General features: G+C 49.9%; 1 protein-coding gene across 1 annotated transcript; it reads right to left on the bottom strand.

The window, feature by feature from the left end:
* Window positions 1-748: 748 nt before the first annotated feature.
* Window positions 749-13,075, bottom strand: Mglur (metabotropic Glutamate Receptor). The gene is made up of 6 exons (XM_076898419.1): window positions 12,435-13,075; window positions 11,548-12,347; window positions 7,897-8,009; window positions 6,111-6,767; window positions 5,243-5,714; window positions 749-956 (listed from the first exon to the last, which is right to left on the bottom strand). The coding sequence occupies exons 1-6, from the start codon at window positions 12,986-12,988 to the stop codon at window positions 814-816; spliced, it is 2,739 nt and encodes a 912-aa protein (XP_076754534.1). The 5' UTR covers window positions 12,989-13,075; the 3' UTR covers window positions 749-813.
* Between the last annotated feature and the right edge of the window lie 691 nt (window positions 13,076-13,766).

The following is a 13,766-nucleotide window of genomic DNA, read 5'->3' as shown; positions in this document are numbered from 1 at the left end:
CGTTTCAAGCCCATGCCAGTAACTCGCGCGTGTGTAGTATTACCTATTATATGCGTATGTTCGCGTATACCGTCCATATATAATTCACGAAGATAACCGGTTTTTTTTCTTTTTTAACAGTAACAATAACGACAACAGCGATCGCGATACGAGTGATCACCGGTATATTACCGGTATAATGAGCGAACGAAGACGACAGTGACGGTACGATCAGTGCCGCGTAACTGAGTAACAGGCAACGCAGGTTCAGAGCTTACAAATAGTCCACCTTACATCTCGTACACCGTCCATAGAATTTCTTAACGAGTAAATAATTGAACAGGGTTCTAAACGTACATACTATGTACATACGAGACAATCACGCGTTCTCTCTCTCTCTCTCTCTCTTTCTTTCGGTCGCGCACATATACTCGTCACAAGGATCATACAATCAGAACTTCTCTAGTCGCATTGCGCGATCTACGTTCGAAAGAAGTTTGAGCTTTTACTCACGGCCATCGGAGATCGAAGGCGCGTATCGTAGGAACCAGCGCGCGGCACAGAAGAGCCGGAAGTGGTTCTTCCGTCGGTCCCTTCGTCGCACTCGTGCGTAACCATCGCGCACGACGCTCCGTCCCTTTCCAGAGGGCACACCACGCGTTCACCCTCGCACTCGCGGTATCAGGATTCTCGCATCCCCGTTTTATCGACGCGTACTTCGCCACTGTTCACTCGCGCGTTCGTGGGTCCTTCCTCCGGGCAGGGGTCTTATCGGTTGGCAGGCTGCCAGGCGATCAGCCGCCCTCGAATCGTGGCCCGCGGGAACCGATCGCTCTATACTTGCGCTACTTGCTCGTTATTCGTTTTGCTGGATGTGTTCGCCAGGGAGATCTCCGTCACGCCCACGGACGTCTGCACCGCGGCTGTCAGCGCGCTCTGAAGTGGCATGCTCTCGCTGGTCAGCTCGCACCCAGTGTCTGAAATGCACAGATCACACCTACGAATACGGGAGTGGTAGAATCCATCTTTCGAATGGAATTTTAATGGAAACAACCAAGTCTACGAGACAGTAAATTTGAAAGACTCTTTATTCGTTTCATGAGAATATATCCGACTTATCTATCGCTAATTAAGCGGCAATTATATGTACAACCGTATTCACCATACGAACAGTACCAACTTTATCTCTTATCCTACTGAAACGTCTACAGTCTTCTCTGTGTGTCATCGTATGAATCGGTGCCGCCACTTCACGCTTTGATTTACGACGCTATACACGTTCTGCCGGCGACTATACCACCAGACACTCGACTGGCTGACTGGTTGATGGGGCTTATGAAAGGCGACACGAAGGGTTTTAATGGGAGCAGGGTACCATTTACGATCGACTCGGGTCATTAAGTTGAATATCGTTTTCAGAGGACGATGTTGCGACCGCTTCTGTAAAATCTATTGACCGCTAAAGGCCATTAAGCGGCAAACACTTAGCCACCGCTCTTCGCTACCGTTCAAAGACAGGAAGGTACAAGGTTCGCGAGTGTTAAACGGGTCGTTCGTTTCGGGTGAAACTTCGCCGTTTATCCGCGAGCACGCTGCTTAAATTCCACGTTCGTTCGGAACGCTCTCCACGAGCTGTTACAGAGAACAAAACGTCCAGTTGCTGCGGGGGGTGAGCGTCGAGGGAGATGGGATACAATCGCGATCGAACACGTTGTTCGCACTGAATTGCGCTAATCTACGAGGGGTGGAAGAACGACGCGGTGTCGTGTAATTAGAGAAAGTTGGCGAGATCGGCTATTTCGCAATAGGCGCAATGAAACTCTCGGTGGAGGGTGAGGGGCGGCTGGTGATAGGGGTTGAGGCGGCGTTTCAGGAGAAACGGTTCAAAGTTCCCGGAACAGCACTCGGAAATGAAAATTTCCACTATTAGTTCGGAACTTAACTTGAGAGTTGGAAAAGAATGAGCGCCGGTGTCGGCCGGTAGCTTTCGAACGATCCGTTGAGGTTCAACTGTTTTAATTGGAATCGATATTTGGATAGGCGGCCGTCTGGGCGCGGCCCTTATTTCTTTGCGAAAAATTTACTTCCATAGAAGACCTCGAATAATTAACTGTTTGATATTTGCGGAGCTTTACGGAGGAACGGCCCAAATGAATCGTATCAGAGCTTTCAGCTTCTCAATTCTACTTCTACGAATCTACGTATAGAATTTATAATTATCAAAAGCTGTCCTTTCGAAGAAGATCGAAGCTTCTTTCAATTATAGCGCATGGATGTATATATTCTAAATATAAAATTGAAGAGGAAATATATGATAGAATCGTGTTCGATGAACACTCGAACCTCTGCATCCGAAAGAGTTGCGCGACATAAAAACCGAGAACGACCAATTAAATCTTCGAGGTGAAATCGATAGGACGGAAATGGCAGAGAGCTCGAGTGGTGCGGTAAGTCGGGAAGATTGACGCGTCGTCAAAATTGGCGGGTCTGGAAAGGTTCGCTGGGAGAAAAAGTTCTAGAATTACGGTCGTATCGGTTCAGACACACAAGACAAGAGAAGTGCGACGTATCGATTGTTTGCGGTTCGAAAAAAAAGGTTAAGATAGGACGGGAAAAGTGGAAAGGATAAAAAGGGGAAAAAAGTGACGGAGAGAAAGAAAAAAAAAACGATCTCATTCCCTGGGCGTTGATGCTAGTCGATGGCGCGAACAAGGACGAGTTCACCTCTCCCTCGAGAGGAAAAATGTCGATTGTAATTAGCGTTAAGAGGGTCGATCGCGGCGATAGCGTGTTTTCTCTTGCGCGGTACTAACCGCGTGTTTCGGCTTCTCCAGTAACGAACGGATAATTAGTACGTAGTTAATAATACGTTCCGGCTAATCGATCCGGCAAGGAGCAACCTTGATTCGCGTGAGAACTATGGGCGACCCACGACGTCCACCGTTTCTGGTGTCCTTCGTCCGAAGAAGCCGGAATATCGCTGGTGACGCCAGTACGTCCGCCAGGATGGTCTATTGAAACGGTTAGCTCACTTTGAGACGTACAATCTGAATCGATATTAAATCCACGAGACATTGGTGGCTATGAAACCACGAATCGGCAGAGAGAGAGAGAGAGAGAGAGAGAGAGAGGCAGAGAGACGCGTTCAAACTTTAGATACAGAGCAAGCAACCGTGTACGGCTAGAAAAACAGGCGACTCTCGCGAGGGAAGTTTGGTATCGAAGAAATGAAATGTGGAGTAGGACGAAACGGTGCCTCGAAACGGTTGGGAAGATACGGCTGTACGTGCGCACTTTATGCATGCATATATCTATGTAAATGTACGCTCTTGCGAAATTACGACAAACCAACGGCGATATACATTGTCCTGGATAGAATCGATCTGTCTTCAGCCGGCGGTCTGCTCGGCGAGTTTTCACCGGCGACTGCGAAACGCTCGCCACTTAAATCCTTTGAAAATTTAATACCCCGTAATATCCGGTGGGACAGTAACAGAACGGCGCCGACGGGCGAGTCCTCATCTTTCGTACGACCAGCCAGTGGAACGACGGTCATGAAATTCCAATGTAAATTCTCCAGCCCGCAGAGCGATACCGTCGCTGGTAAAACGAATTTCTTCGATCGCGTGATTCCCCCCGATGGCGACAGCGATGATTAAGCAAGATTCTAATTTAACTTCGCAAAGGGACCAACCGGCAGTCCGACGAGGCGTCCAGTGCACCTGGATTCCGCGGAACTTTCCTATCTCTGTGCCCACTGGTCGGCCACGATGGCGAACGGAAGGGACGCGAGCACCCAACGCGCTCTATCCCTCTGCCAACCCTCCTCTCTCTCTCTCTCTCTCTCTCTCTCTCTCTCTCTCTCTCTCTCTCGGCCCCTTTTATGAAAGCTGTAGGATATTCCGAGATGCAGAGGATAAATGGACGTGACTGCACCAGATCCAAGAATTAACTTAATAATTTAAGCGCAGCAAGAACAATTCCGGCCATTATCGTCCCGCCCGACGTAATCCCCGGTGATTGCACGCCGCCCGGCTGTGTAACTAGTACGTAATTACAATAGACAGTGGTAATGGGGGAATCGATTTCCATACGGAAATTGGTCGAGGGCCGATCCGCCACCGGCAATCGGAACAGGCATTAAGTATTATTGCCGGAAAATATTATGGTCACTCGAGCTGGTAATTTCGCGTAATTTCACGTTAAAGTCTTCGCCTCGACCTTTCTTCGACTCTCCTCCTCGAGTCCTCGCAACAACGAAACGTACCAATTCGTAAACCGATGTGGCGGTTGATACGAAACGAAGTCGAACAAACCGAGGATCGGGTGTAATGCGGAAAATTGGAATTACGTGCCTCTTGATTCGTTCTAAATCGGTCTTTCCTCGATTAATAGTCATTGAAATGGATTCGCGTTTGGAAATGCAACAGCCCTTGTGGATGCACTAGGTGTTCAGCTTTTCTTCTCTGGGAGAAACTTTTCAGAAATGTTTCTAGAAGTTAAGTCAAGATGATGATTATGTTTATTCCGCTGAGAATCAGAAAAAATTTCCCTCCATGGGTGGTCCGACAGCCAACGCGAATATTCCGTTCGAAGTTGGAATTCAATTTTAGCGTGATTTCCGCTCGAGGTCGTGGGAGCCGATCAACTTCGTGTCGCGTCGAAACGAACGTACTACAAAGAAAATATGGTCACACGGTCGGGGGCGAAGTTAGAAGCGACGGTACAAGGCGTTGGCAACGAGCCGAGTTCTCGCCGTCGTGTTTCGGGGCTTTATAATTTGCGATCGAGTCAGCGGATTCAGGCATTATTAACCACCTTTATCATCTCGAACTAGGCAAAAACCGACTTCCTTTTAAATGGGACACCGCGTACGTTATATTCACGCGGGGCAATCGATCAGCCGCCCCTACGTTTTATAGGACCACTTAGCGCACCCTTTAAACTTCGCTTTACGAGATTCTAAGCGTAAAACTTAATCATCGTACGTAATAGGATTAGATTTAATAATGTTGAATGGACAAAATGGTTTGTTGCGGCTCATCGATGTCATTACGAAGCTAGATTCTTTTGCAAAATATATGATCGAACATCTGCGGAGAATTAACTCGTTTCGCTATTCTCGAGCGATCGAGTGACACGAGAGTGCAATTTAAAATTAAAATACACGACCTTGAAATCGTCACATGCATATATATTTATGTATCATACACTAGTTTCGCGTCGCTCTGTACACGTACATCGCACACCAACGTTTACTCACATTTGGTAATGGAGGAAGTACCGGCGCTGCTACCCTGCATCTTAAATTTGTCTCCCATGGTGACCTTTCGGCGGATATTCTTGTCCGGCTGAAAGACGATGATGTACACCTTGGGCGAGTATAGACAGACGAGCGTCACGGTCGCGCTCAGGCTGATCGTCACGCAGAGGGTGGTGATCTGCGTCTCGTGCGCGTTCCCGGTTCCAAAGTAGATCGGCACGAACGCCAGCCAGATGATGCACGTGCTGTACATTATGAAACCGATGAACTTGCTCTCGTTGAAGTTCTCCGGTATTTTCCGCGTCTTCACCGCGTACACCGTCGAGACGACGATCAGCAGCGCGTTGTACAGCTGCGAGAATAGGAAGCTCATGTCCTGGATGTTGCACTTGAGGATCACCTGCTTGCGGTCCGGATAGGAGAACCGTGTCCCCGGTGGCTCGATGATCATCCAGACTAGAGTCAGGACCACCTAGTGCGATCGAAGATTCAATAATTATATTAAGCATACGATGGCTGCAATTTGTGTGATCAGAGCAGGATTTATTTTTACTCCTCGTATCCGATCCATTTCTATTGTTCCATTTGAACAGTGGAGAGTGATTTATTGCAAGACCCAGTGCGATGAAGTGCAACAGTGATTCCTATTGTTCGCTTAATTGCACGGAGGATTTACTTTCGCTAGACTGTTTGACTAGTGAAGAGCGATCTGTCGCGAGGCTCTGATACAATGGATTTTCATCTCACACCGAATGGGATACAAAATTCAGTGCAACGGATTCTAGAAGTTCATCACCAGTGTTCTTGAACACGAGATGAGATCTATGGCAAGACTATGGTAAAGCTGATCTTTGAGACTCCCTCTCACCTGCAACGCGATCAACGCCGCCGCGATGCACACCTGGGACGTAGGGCTGATGTACCTAGGCCTGACGGCTGACCTGGACGCGGAGTCGAAGATCCTGGCGATCCTGTTCGTCTTTGTCAAGAGCGCCCCGTAGACAGCGCTGAAGCTAACGCCCACGCCGAACCGTTGGAGGATACAGGTGACCGTGGTGGGCGTCGCGAGCAACACGAACGTGTTCAGATAGCAGACGAGCACCCCGACCAGCAGAATGATCGTTAGCTCGCGCCCCGACGCCCTGACCACGGGCGTGTCCCTGTGGTGGAACAACAGACACGCGACCGCAAGCGTGGCCACGATACCCAGGCACGAGATCACAGCCGGGACTATCGCGAACGCGCTGTCCCATCTGATGTGGTTTATGGGCAATTGGTAGCAGCCCCTCTTGTCCTCGTGCGGCCATTTACCCGGGCCGCAGTCCACGCAGGTGTACTCGTCGTAGACGTACTCGTACACCTCGCACTGGTCGCACACCCAGCAACAAGTGTCACCCTGTTGCTTCTTTATCATACCTGGCTCGCAGGGCAGCGAGCACGCCGAGATCGGTATGTCCTTGGTGCCCCTGGCCCAGACCAGCTCCTCCGTCCGGATGTCCAACGAGTTGAACCACTTACCTACCACCTGCTCGACATCCCCATTATTTACATCCGTTATCGATCGATCGTTTCGTTCCGTATCGCGATGCGCGCGGGACGACGGGGGGCCGCGTTATCTGCCGATGGCCGAATGGGATCGATACAGGCTGCGATATCTCGTCGATCGTACGGAAATTGACGAGCTTTCGAGGAGACGCGTGGGTAGATTTTGCGCGAGCTTTGATCGTGATTGAAATTTCGGTTACGGGTCCGTTTCGGGCGGATGCTCGAGCGGACCGCTCGTTCAAAATGTACGAAGCTTCGATTCTTCCCTCTTGATAGCCATCGCGCTACCAGAATATTTATAAAATTGTTGAATTTCAACGTTAAATTTCAATTGAAATTGAAATACGGGCGTAGTAGGTTTTAGGTGAAAAAAAGATCCGTCCTTGCGAATGTACGATGGTGACTCTTTTTTTTTTCTCGCAAATGGCCAACGCGGTGGCGCAGTAAAACTTGCACTTTTCGACGATTTAACGTTGCCCGTTCTGGAGCATCATATTTCTTCCCGCAAGTTGTATCCAACCGGTAGGAAGGCGGACGCAACGAAGGTCACGTTGCAATTTATGTGCCGCCGTTACTTTATCGTTCGAAACGCGACCAGTGCATCCGGTTCTACGTTGATTTACGATTTTTATCGAAAAACAATCGTTAATTGGTTACGCGAGACTCGAGGCCAGGAGCCTCATCTTGTCGCAAAAGGGACAAATTGAAATATTATCCAAGCTAAAAGATGTTCCGAACGGAAATTAAGGAACACGAGAAAATGGATGCATGGAAAACGCGAAATTTACAAATCATAGGGAGAAATCATTACTAAAACCGATCCCAATTCCCAGATCCATGAATCATTTCAGTTCGCAACAGTTTACGTTCCCCAGAGTTTCCAAATGGATAATTATCTCTCGGAGCCATTGAGATTTACGGAATCCAATAATAGGAGCTTCAATTTCGACGTTACACCGAGGCTGGAATTAGGGTAAAAGTGCCGAGAGCGACGAGTCGAGTACCAAACGATTGAACGCGAGGATAAGACGGTGGATAAGAAGGAGAAAGGTCGTTTCAGGGAACTTGTAGTCGATCGTTCGAAAAATGCCAAAAGTACTTTCACTTGCCCTGTAATGATATCCGTTGGATCCGTTCTGGTCCGATTTCCGGAAGTTGAGGATTTCGTACCGCGCCAGCCCGTCTCCGTGCTCGTCGAACTTCACCTCGCTGCCAGCAGCGTCTGGAAAAGCGTGCGTTTTCTTTTTCACTCGACGCTGTTTTAAGAGCAAGCTCGATCAAAGTGTACGAACAATATGAGAGGTCGAAACTGGGCAGACGCGTTTGATCACGGACGATCCTTATTCTACTGCACGCGCGGTAACTTGCTGGGCTTACGATCTTCAACAGTTGTTCCGTTCCACGGAACATACACAGTGATTTCTCCGGCGCATTGTCCGGCGATTCTGAGGGCAGGATCGATACGCTGTTCAGAATCACGGGTTCCGTCCCCGTTGTACCTGTCGTGTATATTAACAGAGCGTTTCCGTTCGATCGAGCAAGAAGCGAATCGATCCTGTTCACACTCGAGGTCTACAATTTCCGGAGTATTTTCGAGGGTGCTTTTTCGTCTTCGTTTCCTCCGAACGTTGCACTTTTGTGCCTCAAAGATGAATAGAACCCTAAACGACATCGTCCTGCTCTTTCGTTTTTTATTTCAATCTTTATATTAACCATTTGGTCGCGGAATAAATCAGAGTAGCAGAATTCAACGATCCTTGTTTTCGATATCGAAATACGTAAAACAAATATCATCGAATTAAATAAAAATTTGCCTGTGCACACGAGTAAATAAATTGAATACTGTTTGCAGACGCGTTATAGCGAATTGGTATTTGGTAGTCGTAAAAATAATCGATATTTATACGAGAGATATACGATCGTTTCTTCTGCGTTCCGCCATAAAAATTACAGGGTACCGATCAGCCTCGGCACCGAGTCGCGGATCCAGTATCGCGTAAAAGAGTTTCGTTAAATATACAGACCAGATTTATGCGGCACGGACGTTTAGTTTATTTGTTGCGCGCTCGTTTCAGTTCCAATATATCCGCGTGACGAACGTGATCCGAGGCGAAACGCAGCTTTTAATTATCACCACTCTGTTCCGCGTAATTGACACACGACTGTACATACCAATCCGCAGCTGCAGGGCAACAGATGCAGACGAGAATTATATTCCTCTCTTGCCTTATTCTTTTTCATATCCTCGCGAGATCTTTTTTTCCTCGTATCTTTGTCTCGAATCTTCTGAAAATCGATGCTGCAAACACGAACGAAGTGTCGAGCGTTAATAAATGGAAAGTTATTACCAATTTTCCGAGTCGCATCGAAATGAAAGAAAGTTAGCCTGCCAAGGGGTGCACCTAGCCATTTCGCAATTTGATTACACTGTACAAAAAGCCAGCGGATGGTAATCATCGGTAGTAACGCCTAATGCTTGCCTTCGTTAACGTTGCACGGGAAATTGTAGTATCGGCGAGCATCAGATTAGGTCAGACCGTGACGTATGGCGTGTGTTGCACACGCGTATTCCTTCGACTCATAATTTAACCCGCGCGGAAAGCTTGCACGCCATCTAGTACCCGTGATATTTATCCCCGATCTTTAGCCTACATCGTCAACTGAATGAACGACGCGTGCAATTAAATACAAAAACACAATAATGCGTGTCGAATCGTGAAATCGACACGCGTTGCGCGTCTCTCGTTGTACAGGGAACGAACGTGCGCTCGTCCTCGCCAAAACTAATAGATTAAAGGGGGAAAATGGGAGAGATAGATGAGGGAAAAGGATGAAATAGGAGAAAAAAGAATACAATCCCTTCCGATCCATTTTGCGGCACAGTCAGTAATCTCCGATTCATCCGGTGGCGAGAGAGAACTCGTCAGATCGATCCGAAGCGTGCGAAGTCACCGAAACCGGACCATTATTTCCTGGTCATTTCGTAGAAATCACCCCCAGCAACGTGCATACGTCGACCGAACCGATCGATAACGCCGGCCGCGGCCGCACCGACCGATTCGATTCGAGATATCGTCTGAACGCACCACCGTGCGCGTGTGTACCTGCCTATTCACCGAGCGATCGCGTAAGAAATAAAAAGGAAGAGAAAGAGAGCGGAAAAAGGAAAGAGAAACGAAGAAGGGGGCAGGAAAACGTAGGAGAAACACGATCGAATAGAGAGAAGCCGCGTCGAAGGGTGTCGAGCTGCCGACGATTCCAGCGTTACTTCGTTCCTCTGGTCCGTCGATGCATCTTTAGCATAAACTTCCATCACGCGTCGGTCTGATAAACGGCAGGAAAAAAAAAACAATGGCCTTGGACTGCACATTTAGGATCGATACAGCACGATCTCCCTGTGATACTACCTCCCCCACTTTTTTTTCGCTCTGTCCCTTTCTTGTTTCTCCTCGTTTCCGTGTCGTTGGTCTCTCTCTCCATTCGTACTTCTACGTCCGTCTCACTTTTTTTCCCGCACGACTCGCCGTTATCCAAGAGTCACAGCGATGCTTCGTCGACCTCGAACGAGTTTTCCTACGAGTCCTCCTTCTTTCTAATAGGCTTCCATCGCGGTCAACCGTATGGATAAAAACCTGAAGTGGAAACCCTTATTCCGTTTGCCGGGGGTAGTTGCTGCTCGTCCATCTCGGCGGACGTGGAATCACGGCGCTTTTTCAATTCAGACCGACGGCCCATCGAAACTCTCTCTAACCCCCGGTTCGTGTCTTCGCCGTCTTCGAATTCGTTTCGTCCGTGCACGCCGGGAAATCTGCATTAAGGCACGAGGCAGGAACGAACAGAGCGCATTCATTCATTCCTTCCGCGCTCGATGCAGGAATGGAACGGGCTCCTGGGAAATGCTTGGAATGGCTCCGGCTGGTCTCTTCCACGCTCCTCGAGAGCTTCTCTATAGCTAGGCGAATGTATTGGACACTGTTGGGGATTGGGAAGGAAAAGTTGAAGGGGGACGTGAAATCTTTTCGCGCGAACGCTGTGGGTGTCTATCGTTGATGGATAGAAGGTGATATGGCGAAGTTTCGAAGGGAATTATTACCTCGTTTGTCTCGCAAAATATTAGATTTTGTTAGTTCTGCATCATCAAGGTGACATAATGATCCAAAATACTGTTTAGGATCAAACGTAAAATCTTCAGGATCGAAAGAGCTAAGCAAAATCCTGGCCCCGGAAACTCGACCGACCGCGAAATGCCACGCACCTATTAAAAACTGCTTTTCATCTCGCGCCACCGTCATCCGCGAATTATCCGCCGTTCTCAAAACAGACCGACGAATAGCGGGCCCGGCCAGGGGTCTGTAAAACTTTATAACTGTCCACACTGCACGCGTACAACCGGCCTCGGCTGAATGCCTTCTCGTTTCGTCACGTTTATCGTCGGCAGGGACGTCGATATTATCGGTCGCGCGTCATAAAGCGCGGGCGGATCGCGCGTTTATTGCCTGGCACGCCGCAATGGGAAAAAAAATTTAATACGCCCAGAGAACCAAAGAGAGCGAGGGAGGCAGAGCGCAGAGGGTGCATCCGATTCCCGAATATACGTTCCGGCTGCATTGAAGAGCCGCTGGAGGGCCGAACGGGGCGACGGCAGAGCGGGAGGGGACAGCGCGAAATATTGAATTCCTGGCTTTTCGAAGCCCGTCGTTCGGGGGAGAGAGGGTTCCCTGCCGGCTTTTGTACACGATCCCACGTAATTCCGGACTCACCTGTAAAGGACACGTTCAGCAGGTAGTTCCTATAGAAAGCGCCGCGGTCGTAGTTCGCCATCATGGGGCACAGACCCTCTCTCTTCCCGCAAGTGTCCCTCTGAAGATAGTGGAGAGCCAGGGCGAACGCGTACACCGCGTCCACGACGAACTGCACCTTGGATTCTTGCTCGTAACCGGTCGCGGACGTCAGCCTGAGGCTCGGCGAGCACACGGTCCTGTTTTGATTTCCCGGGTGCGACAAGTTCTTTTTTAGGACACAGCCGAATACTTCCTCCCAGTACTCGCTGAACCAAGGGTTGCGACGGTTCGATTCCGGCGTTAGGGAGGTCATGTACTCGTCGAAGCCTGGAATGTTCTCCGACTGTAGTTCCACGGTGATAGCCCCCTCTGCTTCGTCCTCGAGACCCTCCACTAGCTTGATCTGGCGACCCCAACCGTCGCTGGCCAGCCATTGGAACGATTGGCTCAGGTTCGACCTCCTGGCCGCTTCGAGGATTCCTCGCGCGTCTTCCGCGCGTGTAAACAGTATCACGGCTCTGGCGTTCGGTTTCTTGCTCAGCCTCAGGATGATGTCGTCGAAGATGCGATCGTCCGCGGCGCTGGGCACCTTGAGCGCCGCCGCGATGCACACGTTCCGTTCCGTGGCCTCTCTGGTGAACACCTCTATTCCGTATTCACCGTAGCTGCCCTCGGAGTAGACGGTCGAGACGTACGACCAGTTGGCGCTCTTCACTACGTCCACCAATGCGATCGATTGGAACGTGTCCGGAGGCACCGTCCTCGCGAAGTAGTCGAACCTGACGAAGAGATTAGAAAATGGAATAATTACCATTCTACGATAAGAAACTCGAGGAGATCGCGATACAAAAAAAAAGCAGAGTCACCTGGTCTTATCGCTGAGCGCCTTGGCGGTGGACGCCGGCGAGATCTGCGGAATATGGAACAGCCTGAGCAAGTTGGCCACCTGTAGAGACACGGAACTATAGGAACCGCCGATCACGCCGAATATCGGACCAGCGCTAGCCGTCTTCTTCACCCTGGGCACCGATCTGTCCGCGCACTCGAGCACGCTTATGTCCAAATTGGAGAGGGACGCTCGTACGAAGTGGAGGCTCTGGTTCAGCGCGTACGTATCCCTGCCGCAGGTGTCCAGGATGTGCACGCCCAGCGTGATCCCCGGAAGTATTTTACTCTCCTTGTTTATCTGATCGACGGCAAAGAGCATCGCCTCGAGGCGCTGCACGCCTCGATTGTAGACGCTCGGCCCGCAGGAGGCGCCGCCCTTCTCGTGTACCGGAAACAGCCCACCCAGCACTATGTCGCCGGGTATTAGGACCGCTTCGCGCTCGGTGTGCGTCTTCGACTGGGTCACGGACGACAGCTGGTGCAGCGACACCAGCAGGATCAACATCCGAGGGAGGACCAGAGGCTGGCTCATTTTAGCCGGCTTGTGTTCGTCTACTTGATACTCGAAGAACGCATTTCATGCCGTGTCTTCGCGTCACGCTCGATGCTCTCTATCGATCCGCGGGATCCAGCAGGATGTCTTTTTTAAAGTCGTTCCGTCGACTGATACGTTTAGCCTAAGTTTCTACGATCTTCTTTATACCGTGGAGTCGTTTGGTTTGTATACGATAGCTCGAAAGTTAGCGAGGCTTCCTTTACCGTGCTTCAGGCGCACTGTAGAAAAATCTGAAGTCGACGATTTAGTTCGGTGGTCACCGTGTCATTTGGATATCTATCTGAATTATTTACATATACTGGGGACCATCCGTTGAGACGGTCTTCAGGCGTCGAACAGTCCGTGACGGCGAAGTAGATAGTCAAAGTTATCTGATCGCCTTCGCGCGTCCCTCCGTCGATGCGTTCCCGTTGAGAGCCCTCCTGCCGGTGATTCCATCCATCGTTCCCTCGAGCATCTCCGGTAGCACGTCCAGAAATCGTCGTCTCGACGATTCCGTCGTCGGAACGGTCCGGCCACGATTTCTTCCTGGTTTATCCCCCTCGTTGGCGCCGGCCTGGGAGTCGCGTAAGCATTCTTGGTATTAATGCGCGTCAGGATTCGAAGGAGGACGGAAAGGATCTACGGAGCGGTTTATCGATCGGCCCGTGTCGACGACAGGAAGCGTTTTATTTCCTGGTCAGACGACCCGGAAAACTGCTCCTCCATCAATTTCGCGACACGCAACGCGACCACGATTACGACGGTATCGTCG

Source organism: Xylocopa sonorina, chromosome 1 (genome assembly GCF_050948175.1).
Source record: "Xylocopa sonorina isolate GNS202 chromosome 1, iyXylSono1_principal, whole genome shotgun sequence".
In the NCBI taxonomy this organism is placed as follows: Eukaryota; Metazoa; Arthropoda; class Insecta; order Hymenoptera; family Apidae; genus Xylocopa; species Xylocopa sonorina.
The sequence above is the reverse complement of the archived record's forward strand: the minus strand, read 5'-3'. Positions and strand labels throughout refer to the sequence as shown.